The sequence below is a fragment of the Saccopteryx leptura genome, chromosome 4 (genome assembly GCF_036850995.1).
Source record: "Saccopteryx leptura isolate mSacLep1 chromosome 4, mSacLep1_pri_phased_curated, whole genome shotgun sequence".
Taxonomy (NCBI): Eukaryota; Metazoa; Chordata; class Mammalia; order Chiroptera; family Emballonuridae; genus Saccopteryx; species Saccopteryx leptura.
Genome location: NC_089506.1, coordinates 135,573,248 through 135,594,575, shown reverse-complemented (window position 1 = coordinate 135,594,575; position 21,328 = coordinate 135,573,248). Strand labels below are relative to the sequence as shown.

Below are 21,328 nucleotides of genomic sequence, written 5' to 3'. Positions count from 1 at the left end.
TAATCACAACAGATATCAACCCTAGGAGAGCAAATTTCACTGGAAAACATTCATAGTCTAGTTTTATTTCCAGAAATTAGACTACTATGTTTGGCCATATTTATTTCTGTATTTTATTCACAGATGAAATCATACTTTTGTTCCAGAAATTTATGTTTTACTAGTTTTCAACTAGTTACAAAAGTACCTTGAAATGCAAGTGGGGTATTTGTCAGAGAGAACAATTTTTCATTAAGGTGAAGCAATTGAGAAAAATACCCCATCATGGTGGTTAAAAGATGCTTCTCACCTTCTGCTTTTTGCTTGTTCATTTTTTGGCATGTGCCTCCACTTGTCCTGTCCATTTATTCACAAACTCCATCCTGATGTTTACTGCAGTACTACTTACAACAGCAAAACAAAACTTTATAATAAAACAACCCAAAAAATTCCAACAGTAGGAGAATGTTTATTTTACATCTGTGTGATAGAAAAAAAAACTGTATAGTCATTAAAAATAATTTTTTCGTCCCTGGCCAGGTATCTCAGTTGTTTAGAGCATTGTCCCAATATGCTAAGATTATAGGTTCAATCCATGGTCAGGACACATACAAGAATCAACCAATGAGCCTGACCAAGCGGTGGTGCAGTGGATAGAGCGTTGGACTGGGATGCGAAAGACTCAGGTTTGAGACCCTGAGGTTGCCAGCTTGAGAGTGGGCTCATCTGGTTTGAGCAAGGCTCACCAGCTTGAGCCCAAGTTCACTGGCTCGATAAAGGGGTCACTCAGTCTGGTGTAGCCCCTGAGTCAAGGCACATATGAGAAAACAATCAATGAACAACTAAGGTGCCAGAACGAAGAATTGATGTTTCTCATCTCTCTCCCTTCCTGGCTGTCTGTCCCTCTCTGTCCCTCTGTCTGACTCTGTCTGTCACACACACAAAAAATAATCAATCAATGAGTGCATAAATAAGTAGAACAACAAATAGATATTTTCTCTCTATCTATATATCTCTATCTCCTTCCTCCGCCTAAAATCAATAACCATACAAAAATTAATAAATAAATAAAATATTTTTTAAAGAATATTTACTGGCAAGTAAAATGATCATAATGTTCAATAAAGAAATCAGGATCCACCTGACCAGGTGATGGCACAATGGATAGAGTATTGGCCTGGGATGCAGAGGACCCAGGTTCAAAACCCTGAGGTCACCAACTTGAGCATGGGCTCACCAGCTTGAGCGCAGGGTCGCTGACTTGAGCCTGGGATCAAAAACATGACCCCATGGTCGCTGGCTTGAGCCCAAAGATCTTTGGCTTGAAGCCCAAGGTCACTGGCTTGAGCAAAGGGTCACTCGCTCTGCTCTAGCCCCCCAGTCAAGGCACATATGACAAATCAGTCGATGAAACAACTAAGGAGTTGCAATGAAAAATTGATGCTTTTCATCTCTCTCCCTTCCTGTCTATCTGTCCCTCTCTCTGTCTCTCTATCTGTCTCTGTCACATAGATAAATAAATCAGGATCTAAAACTCTACATATAACATGATCTGAAGTATGCCCCTTCGAAAAATGTTTATTATATGCATACATGAGGGGGACCTTAAAGGAAATCCACCAACTCTTATTTTTCTCTGAGGGATGAAATTTCAAATTTTAATTTTCTTATAGTCCTCTTTGATTTTCAAATTTCACACAATAACATTACTCCTTTTTTGAGAATAATTTAAATTTTAATAATGTGTCTAAAAATTAAAAATTGTAAAAGAAACACATGTAACAATTATTAAGAAATCAAATGAATAAAATATATGAAAGCATTTTGAAAGCTAACTAGAATTATACATATATTATTTAATTTTAAAATATTAATAATAATTACTACTAAATTTCTATTAGAACTGCATAAAAAATAGAAGACGGGATACTGGTTAAGGCAGAGGTCTATTTGGATTCATGAGCTAGTGTCTCAGACACCTAGACAGATTCAAGATTTAAAACTTCAGTTCTTGATACTCTATTTTTTATAAACAAGCTCTATTTGTTTTCCCTGACCAAATGTCAGAGAAATTACATAGTGTCTTAGATATTCTTTCAGAAAACTCGAAAAGGATTCAGGTACTCTAACTGGTAAAGACTTGGGCTACGATGACACCAGAACAACGATCACTTCTATATGTAATTCATGGAATCAAAAAATATACACGATCTATAACCATTCACTGATTTCCTTTTTTTGCCCTAGCTTTATTAAGATAAACATGATAAATACCATTGTATAAGTTTGCAGCATACAAAGAACATGTTGTGAAATGGTTATTCTGACAAGGTTTAGTTAAAAATCCATCACATCATTATGTGTGTGTGTGTGTGTAGGTGGGTGGGTGGGTGGGTATGTGTTGAAAATATTTAAGACCTACTTTCTTAGCAAATGTCAAGTATATAATGTAGAATTGTTAACTATAGTCACCATGCTGTACATTAGATCCCCAGAAACATTATTTTTATATTAAATAAAAACTACTTTAAAAAATATTCTCTTAAAAAAATGTTCTGTTGACATGCCAGTTTATATCAAACAGAAGAAAAATGAGTAAGATGTGGATTTATTTACTTTGCAATATACATTTTAAACATTCTCTGTGGGGGGGAAATGAACATTTAAAGCACAAAATCAATTTAGTTACATTTTTCTTCTAAATAAATTATTTACTAATCTCACTTTAACTCTGAGTAGTACAAACGTTCATGTACGTCCTCATAACTCCTGACCATCCAGAGTAAAAAAAATTATTTTAAAAATGTGTAAAGCAACATTAAAAAGGCAAATGTATGTTCTTCTTGTTTCCATGAATTGGTTATGAAACATGGTTTTAAGTTAATAAAACTGGAACTGGTACTAATTTCATTTTTTGAAAAAAAAAAAACTCACTCCCAGGGATCAGCGAGCAGGAAATAACTCACTACTCAAAAGGTTAATATACTGAATATTTATTACAGCCAAAAGACCTATACAACAGGAAGGATTTAAATGACAAAGGAAAATCTCTTCACTGATCTATTCTTTCAATATTTTCCTGCACTTCCAACTATTTCTTAAGGAATTTATCATCCACTAAATAGTCTCCATAGATTTTTTAAAAGTTAGACTCATAAAGATTCTTACAAACTGGGCAGAGAAGCTAGATGGTTCTCAAAATGAACCATAAAAATTAACAAAATACACATCTGTAGCAACCAACCTTTCAACTGATTTACTACTTAAATCCCTATTGTTTAAATTAAAAAAATGTAATTGTGAAATATTGAAAATAACATTTTTTGTAGCATTTTAGTTTACAAAACACTTTTCACTTAGATTATCTCAATTAATTTAATATTCCTATTTTCTTTATAACATAGGAAATATCATGCCCATTTTCCAAATGAAAAAATGACTAAGCTTGACAATCCACAACTGTTAACAAACTTGAACTCAGGAACTTTGCCTCAATATACTGGTCATTCTGTACCATTCAACCAGAAGGAATGCCATTGCACCTTCTGCACTGGAAGACTAGAATCTGGCAGGTGAGCAGGAAGGAGGATGGTTTCAGCTCAAGCTGGCATGCTGAAAGTGAACTTTATAATAACATTCACAGCAGGAAATGTGTGAATGCCTTAGCTGTCTAAGGCACTACAATCACAGGATGCTCCTGTTCAAACCTTTGACTCCACAGTTCCAGGGACAACAGGTGAAAATTGCCAACAAATATAAGATACTTTGGCTCAGGACAAAAAGACTGCATACGTATAAATGTCCCTTCTCATTTGATAACATTCACAGGATGGCACAGGTTGCAAGTACCATTCTTGGCTGTCCACTGTTTCAGAAAACACTATCGCCTGCTCTGGGTCAGAGAAGACTACAACCTAGTTAGACCTAGGAGCCAAAAAATGGTAGCATAAATCAAGGCACTGAGAAGTTTTCTCAGTCACAAGCCATAGTATGTATAGACAAGGTTTGACATGCAGGAAGGGCTGTCTTCTACATCTTCAGTGCTGGGCCCTTCATGGTACTGACCAGACACCAAGAAAAAAGCCTGCATTGGAAGTCAGCATCACAAGGGAAAGACAGAGTGCTCTGATGACAGACTGACCTGCACCAAACCCCACTCTACCATCAACCAACTCTCAGGCCCTCAGCAGAGGTTAAAGCACATAGAGATTACGGAGATATGTAAGCTGGTTCTAATGTTCCCCTTAGACAAATATGGGCCCATAGCTTTGTTTTGTTGACTTATTTTCATGAATTTGAGGTAGAAATAATTTGTCTTATGGTCTTTACAAAGGTGGCCAGATCAGGCGGAGAAGTTTACCACTCAAACTGCAAATGTACCACAATGAAGAAAAATGAGACAAAATACAAAAGCTTTTTCCTATGTGGTTAAGCCATATTTCTAACTCCTAGGTAAGGGCCAAGTTCAACAAATGCTAAGTAACCGAACTAGACTCTACCATTGCCATTTAGCAAAGGTTTACTCTAGGTTATTTACTAAACCACTCAGCCTCAGTATTCTTATCTGCAAAACAAAATGACACTGTCATCTCAGGGTGGCCGTGAAGATTAAATGAGATATTATATGTAAAGTGCTTGGCTCTTTAACCCAAAATCAGCACTTACAATAATCTTATAATTGTGTAATACAAAACAATGTTCATAAAAATTTAACAAGTTAGTATCCTAAATGGAATAGTCTAACTTTAATTTGTTTTACTTTCTAAGAAGAAAGGGATAACTTATACTTGGAGAAAGGGGACTTATAAATTAAATGCTAATTAATTAAAAAGATAGATTAGATAGATAGATGATAGATATTAATCAACTAAGATAGGTAGGTAGGTAAATACTATAGATAAACTGGCACATATCAAATAAGGAAACTATTAAAAATAAAAGTTTAAACTATTAATAAATCCACTCTGTAGGACATAAAATGGAACTTACACATTACTACTTTCAATACATACCTTACCACTCAGAAGTAGGATAAAGATAAACATCTGTAAAAATCTTATGGATATACAATCATTTTTGCTTTATTTTGTTCAAAAACACCATATTGAACAATGTTCAGAATTAAATCAATAAAATAAGGATTAGTTGTGATTTGACATCTTAGTATTTTATCATTACTGAATTAAAAGTAACTAACAGGTAAATTTCCGGAAAATAAAATAGCATAACTCTTCCACTGGTTGCAAAAAGTTTCACACATTTTTGTCTCACTATTAAAACTTATTTTTAAGTGGTCATGGCCAAGTAGCTTGTTTAAGACTCTCCCTTTGCCCCACCCAACCCTATCTCACCATGCATGCACTAATAATAATTAGAAAAGCTGGACACCCTTCCACACACACACACACACACACACACACACACACACAATCCATTTGGAAGTATCAGTGAGCTCCATTTGGAAGATAGCCAGAATCTAAGAAGTAAAGACATCTGAGAGGGGGAAGTAAATAGTGAGTTTAACAATCTTGGAAGTTGTTCCTCTCAAGGAATTTGCCAATTTCTATGTGGTAGTGGGCCAAGAAGCTAAGCAGAAAGCAGCAGTTTGGAGGCTGCACACTGAGTTATTTAACTCACCAGTGTTGAGCTTTTAGCAGTCTCATGGTGCTGGAAGGAGACCAAGTTGGGATTACAGGGCATTTGTAAATACCCAGAATTCTAGATAATATCTTGGAAAGGCTATACTTTTAGAAATTAGAGCAAACTGGAAGTGACAAAGTCTCACAAATCCTGAAACTTAGCTTTCACCAACTCAATCCCAGAATTGATTAATATAACATATTCCCATGCTAACACCTGCAAGAAAGCAAATGTAAATCCTCTCTGAAGGAAAAACATCAGACAGAGTATCAAATTATCTCTTTGATTTTTCATACAAAATGCCCAACATTCAAACAAAATTACAAGGCATGCAGGCAATCATTATCTTACTGCTGCATCCTTGTGAAAACTTACCTATAGAAACCTATAACTCTCCAGCCAGAATTCCCATTTTAGGATGAATCAACTCGGACTTAAGAACTAACAAAGTAAGAAGGGCCAAACCATGTTTGTCAAATGGAAAAATATATTCAAGAACATATCTAGTCTATGTACAGCAGTATCTCAGCACTACATTTAAAAAAAAATAGTAAGCATCCCTCTTGGGAGGGAACTTTATCTGCTCAGCTACCTGAAGCAAAGCCACGGACTCAACAGGGCCCTCAATTCACAGAGATGCCCCAAATGTCTGAGGTCTGATGCACTGATGGTTTGGCTAAGCTGAAACCCAGTTGCAAAAGCAGATATACTTGATAGAGTCAAGGGGCAAAACAGAGACTTCAGGGCTGCTGTCTATGGCATAGCTGCTTGGTCTGTCACTTGGAAAACTATGGACCGACAGATTAAGAGACATTTCTCAGGAAATATGAACCTGGGAGCAAACCACGACTGCTGACTGAACTGGCTGGAACACTCATGGAGATGCCCATGGGAAGGGGTGGTTCTCTGCTGGAACCAATTGGAATGAAGCTGCTGACCGAGCTTGACCCTGTGTCTAATGCAGAGGCTCCCACAGCAGGGCATACTTGTGACTCTTCACAAAAGTTGACCTGTTTGCCTCACAATGGGAGAGATCATATCACAAGAAAGGGTTACCCTTTCCTGCTCCTGGCAGTTTGGCTGCCTCAGACCTTTGAACCACTTTCAGGGTTATCAGTGCTACCTCACCATTGTTGGTACTTCATCAGGTTACTGGTTAGCTATTTCCGGCCACACCACTGTGGCTCTGGACACTAATCTGTGTATTCAACAATGGACTGATTGTCCAACTGTCTCTCCTTCATCCACCCCCCCCCCAGTCCATACACTTTAGTAAGGCAGTCTGATCACTGAATGCAGCTATTCTGAGAAAGGGGTAATCTCTTCTTGGCCACTTCCTGGGTAATGATAAGGACACAGTGGAGGAGGGCTACAGGGCATTATATACATCTTTAAATTGAGGATTCTGTCTTGACCACTGCTGGGCACGATACATTTTTCTTTCCCTAACAGCATCCCCAGGCCAGGCTGGTTGGCATACCCTCCAGGTGGCGGCACAGCTGAAAGGAGGTGTCAGGGATAAGTTCATTCTGGTTAAGTTTTACAAAAGCACCCTTGCCCCTCCTTGCACCTGACCCTTCCAGATGAAAGGTGCAGGTACAAGTAGGGGATGACTGGGGGTAAATAAAAGTGAAGTCAGAGCTACTGGAATGGGACACTCAGATTTTGTGAATAAGTATGCTATGAAAATTCTTGTGCAAACCTTTTGGTGCATATTACATGTAAGCATTTCTATAGGAAGAGAGACACCCAGGAGGTAACATCTCAGACCGGAGGAAGAGTGAGGGAGGGAAGAACATTATGATCTTTTGTGTTTTAGAACTGCCTCTGAAGCCTTCCTCCAAAAAGAATATATCCCATGTGACAAAGCAAAATAGCAGTAAGTGCTCTCTGTTTCTTTGCAACTGGGCTGCGAATTTTGTGTTCCACGCGATTGCTTTGACCACAGAGCAGCAGAGGAGCGCCCAGCTCCTACGCCTGCTGAGAAAAGCACCTCTGGTGTTGTTCCCATTCGCATCCATCTCATGGGCAGAAGGACACCAGGAAGAAAAGGTAGATAGCTTACACTACATTAAAGTTTTAAATTTTTTTTCATCAAAAGACTCCTCTAAGAAAATAGAAAGGCAAGCCAGAGGAGGAGAAAACATTTGCAATACATATAACTGACAAAACACTCATGTGTTCATATATATCAGGATGAACAATATGAAATTCTGACAGTCAATCATTTTGATGTATAAAAATGGCAATTCATATAGTTTATTTTTTAATTTTTATTGATTTTTTTTAAAGAATGAGAAGCAGGAAAGAGAGAGAAACATCAAGTTGTTGTTCCACTTATTTGTACATTCGCTGGTTGATTCCTGTATGTGCACTGACCAGGAATGGAACCAGAGATACCCAGCTAGGATGATCTATAAAAGTTTTTAATATTAAGTTAAACTATATGAGCCATGGCCAGGTAGCACAGTTGGTTAGAGCATCATCCCAGTATGCAAAGGTTGTGGGTTCCATCCCCAGTCAGGGCATGCACAAGAATCAACCAATGAATGCATAAAAAGTGGAACAAGTCGATGTTTTTCTCTTTCTCTCTCTTCTCCCCTTCCTATTTCTCTCTCTAAAATTAATAAATAAAAATTTTAAAATAAGTCAAAACTTCTATAGATCAATAAGACCACACAGCTCAATAAAATAATGGGCAAAAGTTGAACAAATACTTTGAAACAGAGAACAGTCAAATGGTCAATAAATACTTAAAAAGGTGCTCAACCTCATTATAAGAGAAATGAAAATGAAAACCAAAGGGAGATACTACTTCACATCTACTGGAATGCTTAAAACTAAAGAGATAGCTACCAAGTATTGGCAAGGATGTAGAGAGACTAGAATTCTTATACACTGCTGGTGGGAACACAAATTCACAACTATGTTGGAAAACTGTTTAGCAGCAATTATTGAAGCTGAATATATATATATATATATATATATATATATATATATATATATATATATATATGTCTTATGAACCAACAATTCCATTCCTGGGTATAAACTCAACAGAAATGCATACATGCACAAAAGACTTGTACAAGAATTTCCATAGCCTTATTGTTTATAATAACTTCAAGTTGGAATTAATCCAAATGTCCATCAAACAGTAGATAAGGAATGGATATGAAAACTGTATACTCATCCAGGGAAAAACTACAAAGGAATATAACAGAATGAACTGCAACACCCAACAACATGAATTAATCTAAAAAATATGATATTGAAGGGAAAAAGCCTGACACAAAAGAGTACTTACTGCACAAGGCCATGCTAAAGTTCAAAACCAGACCAAAGCAATCACTAATGTTAGAAGTAAAGATGCCCCTGGCCAGTGGCTCAGTGGATAGAGTGTCAGCCTGGCATATGGACGTCCTGAGTTCAATTCCTAGTCGGGACACACAGGAGAAGTGACCATCTGCTTTCCCCCCTCCTCTCCCTCTTCCTCTCCCACAGCCTGTGGCTTAATTGGTTCAAGCATCGACCCTGGGCACTGAGGATAGCTAGGTTGATTTGAGCATCAGCCCCAGACAGGAATTGCCTGGTGGATCCTGGTCAGGGCACATGCAGGAGTCAATCTCACTATCTCCCCTCCTTTCACTTGAAGAAAAAGAAGAAAGAAGGAGGAGGAGAAAGAAGAAGAGGAAGAGGAGAAGGAAGAGGAGTTGGAGGAGAAGGAAGAAGAGGAGGAGGAAGGGGGAGAAGAAAGAGGAGGAAGAAGAGGAAGAGAAGAGGAAGAAGAAGAACTACAACAAGAACAAGAACAAGAACGAGAAGAACAAGAATGAGAAGAACAAGAAGAGGAGGAGGAGAATGAGGAGGAAGATGTAAAGATGGCAGCCACCCATGGTTAGGTGTAGTGAAGAGGAACCAATATGAGGTTATTTTTTGGAGAGTTGATCACATCAACTGCTCGATCTGGGAGTTGCTTACAAAATATTTTTACTTTGTGAAAATTCATCAAGTGGCACACTTAGGATTTGTGCACTTTTCTGTATGTATGCTATACTTTGAAAAATAGATTTCTATTTAATTTGTTGTTAATAGAACAATGCTTAAATAATGTTTGAATATTAAAACTTTAAAAAGTAAAGAAAAATATGACCATGAACCCTAAGCAATATAGGAGGACAGTCAAGTCCAGAAGACAAAAATTATATTATTGTAAAGATCTTATACTGATAAAAGTGAGGATATAAAACTGCTACTGCAGAAAGAGAATGTGGTTTATAATGAATATTAGTTTGGTGAAAATACTATTAACTAGCTTGATGTAGATATGTCAATAATAATGTCTATTATACTGACCAAACTTCCCATGAAACTCCCTTATCCATGGCCCCTGCTGTCTGACAGCCAGCCCATGGACCAGTCAGAGACCAGTGGTTTTGACTAGTCCTAAAATGTGAAATGAGCAAATTCTTTCACAAGACTCTGAGTAAATGAAAGATGCTGTGGTGAGAATTAAAACAGAAAAAAGCAGAGAGAAAGGGGCCACTACATATTGCTTCAGTACCATGAGGGACACAGCAGCCTGAAGTTAGGGGAAACAGAAGCTGTGAAAAAACAGAAGTAGTGAGGAACCAAAAGGGCATAAACACATTGAAAAACAGGTCAGTCAGTACCAATGTCCGAAGACTAGCTAGGTCACAATAAAGGTATAGCAACACTCGCCCTTCTATTGCTTTATAATATTCCCACTGTCCCCTCACCACACACAGAGGTGACTGTAATTTTAAAATACTTGAATTTGTATGTCTCCCTTGCAATCAAAAGGGCTGAAAGCAAATAATCAATCACGTGACAGAAACGAACAAACCCTAGAAAAGTTTAGCAACACTAAAAAAAGCAGACTACACTCTTGATTAAGAAAACCTTGGTAATTAACTTAAAATAACATTGAGTAGCTGTTGGGTCTCAGAATTGATTTTGAAAGATGGATGAAACATTGGTTTATAGATGACGTTCTGACTGTTGCAAAACTATATAAAATCCTGAGTGAGAAGAACCATTAATGGCATCAGAGGCAGAAGCACTCTTCTTGACTCTAAACAAGACCATTCTGGCTGCACAGCTGAGTTTGGTAAATGAACTTCAAAAAAGAAAAGATTCCTCAGCAAGAGAATCACCAATAATTTAATTTCCCTGTGAGTTAGGATAAGTCATGAAAATACCTTTTCACCATGATCATGTTTAAACAACTCACTTCAAATTTTTTTCCTTTAGGATTTAATACACCAGAATTTATTAAAAAGTGAATTCCACTACTGTTTTTTCTTCAAAACTACTATCTTAAGTTTTTCTTTTATAATGATATTTAAAAGAAAAAGGATACAGCCATTATAATAACACATTACAAACTCTTTCCAAAATCATTCTTTTCCGAGTTACATCTTCTAATACAATCTTCTGTGCCAAACAAGGGTTATGCCAAAAATGAAAAACTTCCTATTTACAAGTGAAATAATATAACTAGTCTTAAACAGTGTTTTTCAAAAACAGGTCTGCAGACTGGTCCACCAGAAATTTTGTGCTAGTCCATGAAAGAGTTAACTACCATGATGTTGTATGAAGACTTTTCTTTATAAATTCTTTTTTATATTTTATTTTTAAATTTTTATTGATTTTTAATTTATTGTGTTTACATGGATTCAAGTGTCCCACTGAATATAACTCCCATATATATATATAGTTTCACTAATCCCTTTACCTTCTCTGATCCCATCCCCTCATCTTTTAAACCCAATAAACTTAGTCAAATTCGCTTATGTTCAGGGTGATTTCAGCCTTAGCGGTCCCTGAAATAATTCTATTTTCGCTCGTCCTCAAGAGTCAAGAGGTTGAAAACCGCTTGTCTAAAAACAAAATAAAAGGTGTGGAGAGAAATAAATAAAAAGAAAGCAGAAAGTTGATTGTTGAAGTTGGGTGATGGGTATATTGGCATTATTTTGTGTGTCTTGAAAGTATTTTTTAAAGAGGAAGAAAGGAAAATATTTTCCTGAGTGACCCTACTAGTAAAAACAAAAAGAAGTCAAAGAAGAATGATATGAGAAAGGGATAATAAAAATACCAGATGACCAATGTGCCGACTATCCATGTGCCAGGCCCCATGGTATGAGGTCAGTGTTATTGCCTATGAGCTTTGCAAGCCAATGATATATGTATTATCATGATCCCCACCTTACAGGCAGGGGTCCTGGCTTAGAAAAAGCAATTGCTCAACATCATATATCCGGTAAGTATCTGGTGAGTCAAACACACAATACTACCATTTGAACTAAAAACTGATTCTTAAAGATAAGAGAAAGGAAGTTCCGATTGGATATGAGCCATCTCCTATTCTCATGCATCACTGACATTATCTCGTCATGACTTCTCCTGTAATGAGTTATGATATTCCATAGTGAACCTTAGGCCAGGCTACCAGCACCCTTTTTGCACAGAGCTAACCTTAGGAAATCTACTTTCTAATTGGCCCTCTATTTGGCAGCACTAACCCACTGTTTAAATTAGTCACACAAATGGTATGGGCTCATAAATACAGTTCAGGAAATGAATCAGGCAATGTCTAAATTAAATCAGACAATGACAAAATAAAACATTTCAGGAACCTGAAAGAATGTAAAGTACCAGTAACCCAAGTCCCTCAAATCACTGCTGTTTCCATCACTTTAAGTCTTAGCAATGTCACATTGGTAAGTACGGGAAAAGGTAATAAAAAATATGACCTACATTAAAAAAAAATAAAGCACTAAAGGATCAATAAATTTTAATTTTAAGCATAAATTTTATTGCTGCTGTTTTATTTGTATCTCTCAGATCTTATGAAAACTCTTTCATAAACTTCCTCTACTCTGATGTTGTAAGTTGTGCTTACCTAGTCCTCCCTAACCTTCTCATTTCTTCCTTTACAGTTTTAAAAGAAAAGAAATAATCCCTGGCCATTTGGCTCAGTGGTAGAGCATTGCTTAGCATGTGGATGTCCCAGGTTTGATTCCTGGCCAAGGCACATAGGAGAAGGGCCCATCTGCTTCTCCACCCTTCCCCCTCTCCTTTCTCTCTGTCTCTCTCTTCTCCTCCTGCAGCCAAGACTCCATTGGAGCAAAGTTGGCCCGGGTGCTGAGGATGGCTCCATGGCCTCTGCCTCAGGTGCTAGAATGGCCCTGGTTGCAACAGAGCAACGCCCCAGATGGGCAGAGTATTGCCCCCTGGTGGGCATGCTGGGTGGATCCCGGTCCGGCATATGTGGAAGTCTGTCTCTCTGCCTCCCTACTTCTCACTCAGAAAAATAAAAAATAAAACAAAGGAAAAAGAAAAGAAATATTATTTAATTCAACAAAAATCAACTCAAGCTTTTTTTGTCATCTTAAAGCATATTTGGGGCATTTTGCATTCACTGTTAGGAGGTTTAGGAAAATAATTTGAATTCTTACTTTTCAATGAATCATAAGTTTTTCAAGGGCCAATAAAAAGGAAAACAGTGAGAACATGTGCTTTCTGCATCTCTGTTCCACTTAGTACTAATACCAAAGTTTTCTCAAATAAGAAAAAAAGAAAAACCTGCTACTATTTTTCACCTAAATACACACACAATCATATTTGAATTTCTTGAGGAAAATGTTAAATATAACCTTTGGTGGAGTCAAAATAATGTATTTATAATTTCTCAATCAGCTGATATTTTAAAATTATACCAATTGAAATATAATGAATAATTTTGAAATAATGGTTAATTTTTAGACTAGTGGCCAAATATTATAAAATAGCCAAATATTTACCATTAGTGTTATATTGATACCTAATAAGTATAATTTCTAGTTTCATTTAAGTATTAACTAAGGTTTTACTATATACAGTCTTAAACTAAGGCAAACTAATTTCAGAGAGGAATTTATTCTGTGATTAATGTAACAGAATTATTATGCATCCTTAGTCCTGAAAACTAAAGCTACCCAAATTGTAAACAGATTGGATTTACCATTCACATCTTGAAATGTTAATGCTACAAATAAAAATCTGTATATTCCAACACATATAACTGCATAGCAAATGTTTAATATTTAATAATAGAAGATAAACCCTATAAACACACACACACATATCTCCTTCTTTTTTTTTTTTTTTTTTTTCATTTTTCTGAAGCTGGAAACAGGGAGAGACAGTCAGACAGACTCCCGAATGCGCCCGACCGGGATCAACCCGGCACGCCCACCAGGGGCGGTGCTCTGCCCCCCAGGGGGCGATGCTCTGCCCATCCTGGGCGTCGCCATATTGCGACCAGAGCCACTCTAGCGCCTGAGGCAGAGGCCACAGAGCCATGCCCAGCGCCCGGGCCATCTCTGCTCCAATGGAGCCTTGGCTGCGGGAGGGGAAGAGAGAGACAGAGAGGAAAGCGCTGCGGAGGGGTGGAGAAGCAAATGGGCGCTTCTCCCATGTGCCCTGGCCGGGAATCGAACCCGGGTCCTCCGCACGCTAGGCCGACGCTCTACCGCTGAGCCAACCGGCCAGGGCCTTCTCCTTCTTATAGGAAAACTGAACAGGCATAAAAACACAAAGCTACTTTAAAATTTGAAAATTAGGCCTGGCCTGTGGTGGTGCTGTGGAGAGTGTCGACCTGAAATGCTGAGGTCTCTGGTTCAAATCCCTGGGCTTGCCTGGTCAAGGAACTTACGGGAAGCAACTATGAGTTGATGCTTCCTGCTCCTGGCCTGTCCCCTTTCTCTCTCTCTCCTTTCTCTAAAATGAGTAAATAATTTTTTTTTTTTTAAATTTGAGCCTGACCCGTGGTGGAGCAGTAGATAAAGCGTCAACCCGGAATGCTGAGGTTGCTGGTTTAAAACCCTGGGCTTGCCTGGTCAAAGCACATATAGTAGTTGATGCTTCTTGCTTCCCTCCCCTTCTCTCTCCTGCTCTATCTCTCTCTCTCTCTCTCTCTCCTCTCAAAAATGAATAAATAAAATCTTTAACATTTTTTTGAAAATTGAGATTTAAAACCTGAGTAAATCCATAATGTTTATCAATCTGGTTTATTTCATTACAAAATAGCCTTAAAGACTAAATATTTGTATTCCACAAAATTAAAATTATATTGATAATAGAAGGAAAATTTATTGTAAAATATGTCCAAAATCAAATTTCAAATATGATCTGCCTTAAACAAACTACAATATCAATAATTGTTTCAATAAACTATTAGCATTGGCTCACTAAAACCAGAAAAATTGGTTATCGCATTTGCTTTAGGACATACTATTACCCAATAAAAAGGAATATACCTCCGTTTTTTAATTCTTAAAAGAGGGAAATATTATGTTTTCACACTACAAATTATTTCCATCATTTAAAAGTGCATTTAACTCTCACTTATTAGAATCCACGGAAAAATACTTGTCACAGTAAAAATCCATTTTTATTTATATCTATCACATCCAAGATGAACTTTTCTATGTTGAATTCTTAATGATAAGTACAATAATATAAATAGTAATGTTTACTGTAGCCAAAATTAAAATAATTAAATTTTGCTAATCCATAAAGTATTTTTCTTTATTTAAGTCTAAATGGAAGAATGATTACTGAGTTCCAGTAATCATTTTCTTCCCTAAATTATATTTTAAAACTTTCTTTAATATTTGGCAAATACTTTTATTCCATTTTTCTTTATGTTGAAAAGAAATTCAAAATTTTTAAAAAGAAAAGAAAATTTTGAGATTGTTATTACACATCAATTAAACAACATGAACTTGAATGAAAACCCACCATCCACACTACCAGCCCTCACAAATATTTTAGGGCTTGCATGAAGCTCTGCCTAATCCAAAAAAATGATTAAAATCTTCTGTTATGGTCAAGTTAGGAAGGCTTAAATGACTAGTAATGAGGGGGCAGGGGAAATCACATAACCTTTAATCCCTCTAAAATTAAATCAATATGTTTAATTCAACACAAATATGACCAGTATTACTATTTTAAACCTCCATAACTAAAGAGATATATCCCCCTCAAAAAATCAACTGAAATCAGGCTGAACAGAACACTTAACATTACCCAAAAATCAAGAATAAAGATGGCTCTGTTTGCTATTTGTCTCCCCTGCTAGGAGGCAAGACAGACACAAGCCACTTAAACAGACTGAGATGTGCACTGTCACCCTAAAGGCAAATATCTGTAGAGATCCCTACTGAAGGACATGAGTGCAGTGTAAACTTGTTTGTTTAAGCATAAGCCCCATTTTTCTTTGAAAATGTAATGGTCTGCAATTGTATTTCCCAAGAATCACAACTGTCCTTTTAATAGTTTTCAAAAGGAAAACACATAAAAAAAAAGTGATTCACCTACTTACAATTCCAACCCCCATCCCACCCAGATTTGAAATTTCTTGAAGCTCAGTGAATTGAAATTGTCCCTCAGTGAGACAATCTTCAAGATCATTCAGTCTTCATACCTGCAGTAGGATTTTGATTACCTCCCAAGAACTTTTTGATTATCAGTGTTGGCATAGGTAAAAAGGAAGAAAATACTACCAATCTCTAAGATCTGAAGTGAGGTTCAAATTCAATGAGATTATGGAGGATAATACCAAGCCTGGCACAAGAAGGTAGTTTCTAAGTGCAAATTCCCTTCTTTCTTAAATACCTGTGCCTGAAATGAAAGGTAAGTTTTTCATTTTCTATAAATGGAGCTTTCTTAGAAAGAAGTACCGCCTGACCTGTGGTGGCGCAGTGGATAAAGCGTCGACCTGGAATGCTGAGGTCGCCGGTTCGAAACCCTGGGCTTGCCTGGTCAAGGCACATATGGGAGTTGATGCTTCCTGTTCCTCCCTCCCCCTTCTCTCTCTCTCTCTCTCTCTCTCTCTCATTCTCTCTCCTCTCTAAAAATTAATTTAAAAAAAGTAAAAAAAATTAAAAAAAAAAAAAGAAGTACCAACAATACACATTTTCAAGGAAAAAAAAATTACGTAAACATTTTTTTAACTAAACTCATTTTGATTATATCACCATGACTATCCCTAAGAAGTAGCCACTATGGAAAGTCAATAAGAATGCCTTGTGATTTCCCAGTGACCTACCAAAGTGAAATCTTGGGACACTAATGAAAAAATGGAGCAATGCAAATATTCCTTCAACCTAGGCACATGTGGAAAGTGAAAAATACCGTTCTTTTCTCCTCTTGACTAGAAACAGTTATTTAACACAAAGTGGTTTTAAAAAACTTAATTTTTTATTTTTGTCAATCAGTTTACATTAAAATTATTTAGATGAATCAAATCAATGAGTATTTTCTCCTTATAACTTACTTAAAAACACATTAGAACTTTAAAAAATTATTTGAAGGAGTAGAATGTATACTGGCAAGAATGATAAGAGGCATTTTATAGCAAAAACTATATAGTACCTTTCAACATTCTTATATATAGTATAGTATATCAAGTATAGTACCTGTCAACAACATTACAATATGTTGCTTTCCAATGTGAATGATAAGAATGTCTCTGTCTCAGGCAATGATGTTACTGTAGGTTTGCACATCTGTTAACCTAACTAATTTATCATATTGTCCACTTCAATCACCTGCTTCTCCTTAGCTTCTCAGATGCAGTATTTATTACAGAGACTGGTAATCTTTAAATCTTGTGAAATTATCTTACACATCCTTTATATAACAAAAAGCTCACCCTGTCTGTTATAACCTTAGAAACAGATGTCATTATTAGAAAGCAACTCAGAAATCATCTTAGCCAAACCCTTAATTTTTATATATTAAGAAACAGATTTCAGCCCTGGTGAGGTAGCTCAGTTTGTTAGAGTATCAACCTGATACACCAAGCTTATAGGTTCAATTCCCCGTCAGAGCACATACATGAATCAACCAATGAATGCATAAATAAGTGGAACAACAAATCAATGTTTCTCTCTTTTTTCTCCCACTCTGTGTGTGTGCGCTTTTTCCTTCCGAATCTCTCTCTCTCTCTCTAAAAGTAAGTAAAAGAAACATTTCATTAACAGAAGGGAGAAAAAAGAGAAAGCATTAAGAGATTTGCTTAAAGAAGTCACATAGAAACCTAGTGGAGGAAACCCACTCTGTCTCCTTAAGTCTGGTTTCAAACCCTAACCTTACTGTTTACAGGGTTGACGGAGTATTTACGTGGAAAGCCCCAGAAGCGCACTGGGGAAAGAGGACCTTTGGTGGCCCCTGCTCAGTGCCTCATGTCCACCCTCCACCTGCCCAGTTTCACAAGGTTATCAGATGAGGTAAGCACATTAGCAACATAAATTAACTGAAGGGGAACCAACTGCATGAACTGTAGATTTAAGGTAGAAAGTTTTTCTTATTTATTATCTTCACAGTTTCATCTTAATTCTTCAAGCACACCCAAACAGGCAGTGGTGGAGAAAGCGATCTGCTAAACTAATCCAAGTCACAGAAGCATGCCTAAAACAAGACATAATTGGACCAATTTCCCAATCCAACTCCTAATCCATTTGGAAGGGTTATTCTCTTTATCTCAGTTTTTCTACCAGCACCGAAGGTTCTAATTTCTAATCTCTTAGAGATAGATGTTTAAAATGATTGAGAAATACACATAACTTGTATGAGAAACAAGAAAAAAAATTTTAAGATGACCTGTTTAGGACTTCTATGAGGACGTGTCATAAAAGTCAAGCAATCAGGAGGTTACATTCTTTATCAAAGTGTGGTATAAAGAAAACCATCCTGTAGACGAGAGGTCAGATATTTCCCAAGTGGAGAAGTTCTGATTTTCATATATTAACTAGCAAACAGGCATGGAAGTTGCAACAGGTAGCAACTCCCATCCCCAGATCAAAAAAATAAAAGTGGTTATCTCCTGATATTAGTATAAATACAAAGAGAAAATATAATTGGGAATTAAGTTAATGACATATTCAGTTTAATTTAAAGTACCTATTTTATTTTAGACATAATAACACTTAAATGCCTTTTAGTTCCGGCTTGTGGGGCCTTGGAACACATACCTTTTTAAAATATCTCACCAACAGAAAAAAATAATAGATCCTGAAAACAAAAAAGCAAAAAAACCTGTTTCCTCAAAACCTTTGTCCTGCTCACAATTTAAATTTTAAAATTCATGACTTGAAATTTAAAGTTCTATTTCCAATATCCGTTTCTACAAAACTGGAAATTAACTTTTCAAATGACCCTCAACATGCCCATAAAACCAAAAGGCATACTTTAAATTTTTCAGATTTAAAAGTGTTATAACAAGTTTAATTACTCAAGTCTGTTAATGACTTATAGTGAAACCAAAGTGGAAAAAATATCAAACTTCTGATGGATCTAGTTTGAACTGCCCTTAATTTTACAAATTGTTTTATGAGCACCAAGGAGTCAGGTAGGCATCTTATTCGTCATCCCATCGCTAGCGCCCCCACAGTCACCCTCGGTCATTTGCAGCAGAAACTGTTTAGTCTGACTTGCACGGAAGATTCAGCTGCAAAATATTTTTATGCAACAGCAAAGACAATCGTCCTCTTCCCTCCCCCCCCCCCCCCCCCCCCCGCCCCACGGTGGAGATATAGAAGCGAAGTGAGAACATTGGGAGCATAAAATTAGTCTGCTTTAACTTTAACAAATGGTGATTGAAAAAAAAATACAAACTTCACATTTGCAGAAATTGGGAGTTACTAAACCTAGAGGGTTTTTTTTTCCTCCCTGAGCAGTACAGTGAAAAACTAATAAAATTATGACCCAGAATTAAAAGGTCACATTCGTTTTTTCAAAGCACTCATTTAAAAGTACTGTGAAGCAATCTTTTTAAATATCCACATGTTTAAATATAGGAGGACTGTGGTACCAAATATTAATGTTGAGGGAATTAGATACACATTTACCTTCGTAATTAGACCCAGTAGGTCAAATGTTAGCAAGGTAAACTGACATAAACCACAGAGACAGATTGAAAATGGACAACAGAAAGTGCCCGTCTGTCCTGGAAGCCCCACTGGTTCCCTACAGCCAGTGGTCAAACATCTGCAGGCAAAGAACCTCCTGCACCAGCCAGGTGAGGGAGAAATCTAACTTTCCCAAATAAGTTCCGCCTTGCCGACCTAAATCCAACAGGTGTCAACACCCGTTCACCGCACTAAACCCTTCGAAAAGTCTCGAAAAGCAGTGGGTGGTTAGTTAGGAAACTAAAAAGCCCGGACAGCTGTCAGGGTCAAGCCGAGACCCTATTCCCACTAATAACATGGAGATGGGGAGAAGGAGGGATGAGATGGGGAGACGCGTGGAGATATCCTGCCACTAACGCCGCAGGGGAACCTCGGATCTGGAGCACGGACCCCGTGTTCGGTCGAGCCCGAGTAGGGAATGCCGGGGCCAGAGGCAGGAAAACGGGGGAAAGAGGGCGCGTGGTACCTGTTTGTCCAGGGCTTCCCGGGAGCCCCCCGGCCCGACGCCGGTCCTGGGCGGCGCGGGCGCGCGCTCGCAGCTGCAGCCCTCCAGGAGATACATGCCCGCCGGGCGGCCGCTCTGCTCACCCTCGAAGTAAAAGAGCACATTCTGGTAGAGGGCGAACCACTTCTCGTGCCAGCGGCTCGCTTCGGCTGCCTTCTTGCTCAGGAAGCCGCGCTTGGTGCCCTCTTTGCGGGCCAGGAAGGCCAGGTACAGGGCGTGCCCCTCGTTGTAGCGCACGCTCTTCTGCATGGTGAGGGCGCGAGGGGTTCACCTTTGCCTCACAGCCATCTCCCGACCGGCTCCCTAGGGCGCGTCCGCCGGTCGCGGCTGGCAAAGGGCGCCCCCTTCCCTGACGCGGAGCGCAGGGCACCCCCGCCGGCCTCCGGGGCACGGCGCCGCGCGGGTTCGAGGGCGCCCGGCTGCGTCCAGGCGCCTTCTCCGCCGCGACTGCCGCCCTCCCGATCGAGCGAAGCCTGGGAAGCCCCCGGCGCCCGGACGTCAAGTGGCCCCTTGAGGCCGCCGGCGCTGCTGGCTGCTTCGCCCAAAGTTGCGGGAGCCGGAGACTCCGCCACGGGTTGGGGCGGCGCGAAGCGCGGCGGGCAGAGAACGACTGTCCTCGGGCAACTCGCTCCGGGAGACAGAAGGTAAAATGTCACGTGGGAGATCAGCTGTAATCGGCTTGGAGACCGATTTAAAGGGCAGAGCCGGCGCGGCGGCGGTGACGGCGGTGGTACAGCCCGCTCACCCCGCCGCGTGTCCCTCCCTCGCGCGCCCAGCCCGCCGCTACCTCTGCTCCTGCGCCTTTGGGGCGGATCGTGGGGAGATGGAGGCGCATGGCGAGAGCACACACGCACTCCCACGCGCGCTCGCACACACAGACAAATATGTATACTCACATAAACAAAAATGCACAGTCACAACGCAAATGCCCACATTTGCACAATCACACACACAATGCTCACAATACACGTACACACAACTAGTCACAACACACTCATACACACAAATACATTCTTAGAAATACACACAATACTTCCACAGGAAATTATGCACTTACATATATCCAAATACATCCTCAATGTGCATTCCTACATACAAAACTATGGACCCATATACAAAAACACACACAGGCAAATATATACATGCATACACTGATATACTCACCCGAATACACATCTACATACACAAACCATACTGTCATACACACACCCAAACTCACATATGC

General features: G+C 38.6%; 1 protein-coding gene across 5 annotated transcripts in view; it reads right to left on the bottom strand.

Moving 5' to 3' along the window:
- Positions 1-20,820, bottom strand: part of RASGRF2 (Ras protein specific guanine nucleotide releasing factor 2) — a 267,895-nt gene extending 247,075 nt beyond the window's left edge. For all 5 annotated transcript variants that reach the window (XM_066381760.1, XM_066381761.1, XM_066381762.1 and 2 more), the window contains exon 1: positions 20,065-20,820. In XM_066381760.1, coding sequence (XP_066237857.1) covers positions 20,065-20,352 — 288 coding nt within the window. In that variant the 5' untranslated portion in view covers positions 20,353-20,820. The remainder of the gene's footprint in view (positions 1-20,064) is intronic.
- Between the last annotated feature and the right edge of the window lie 508 nt (positions 20,821-21,328).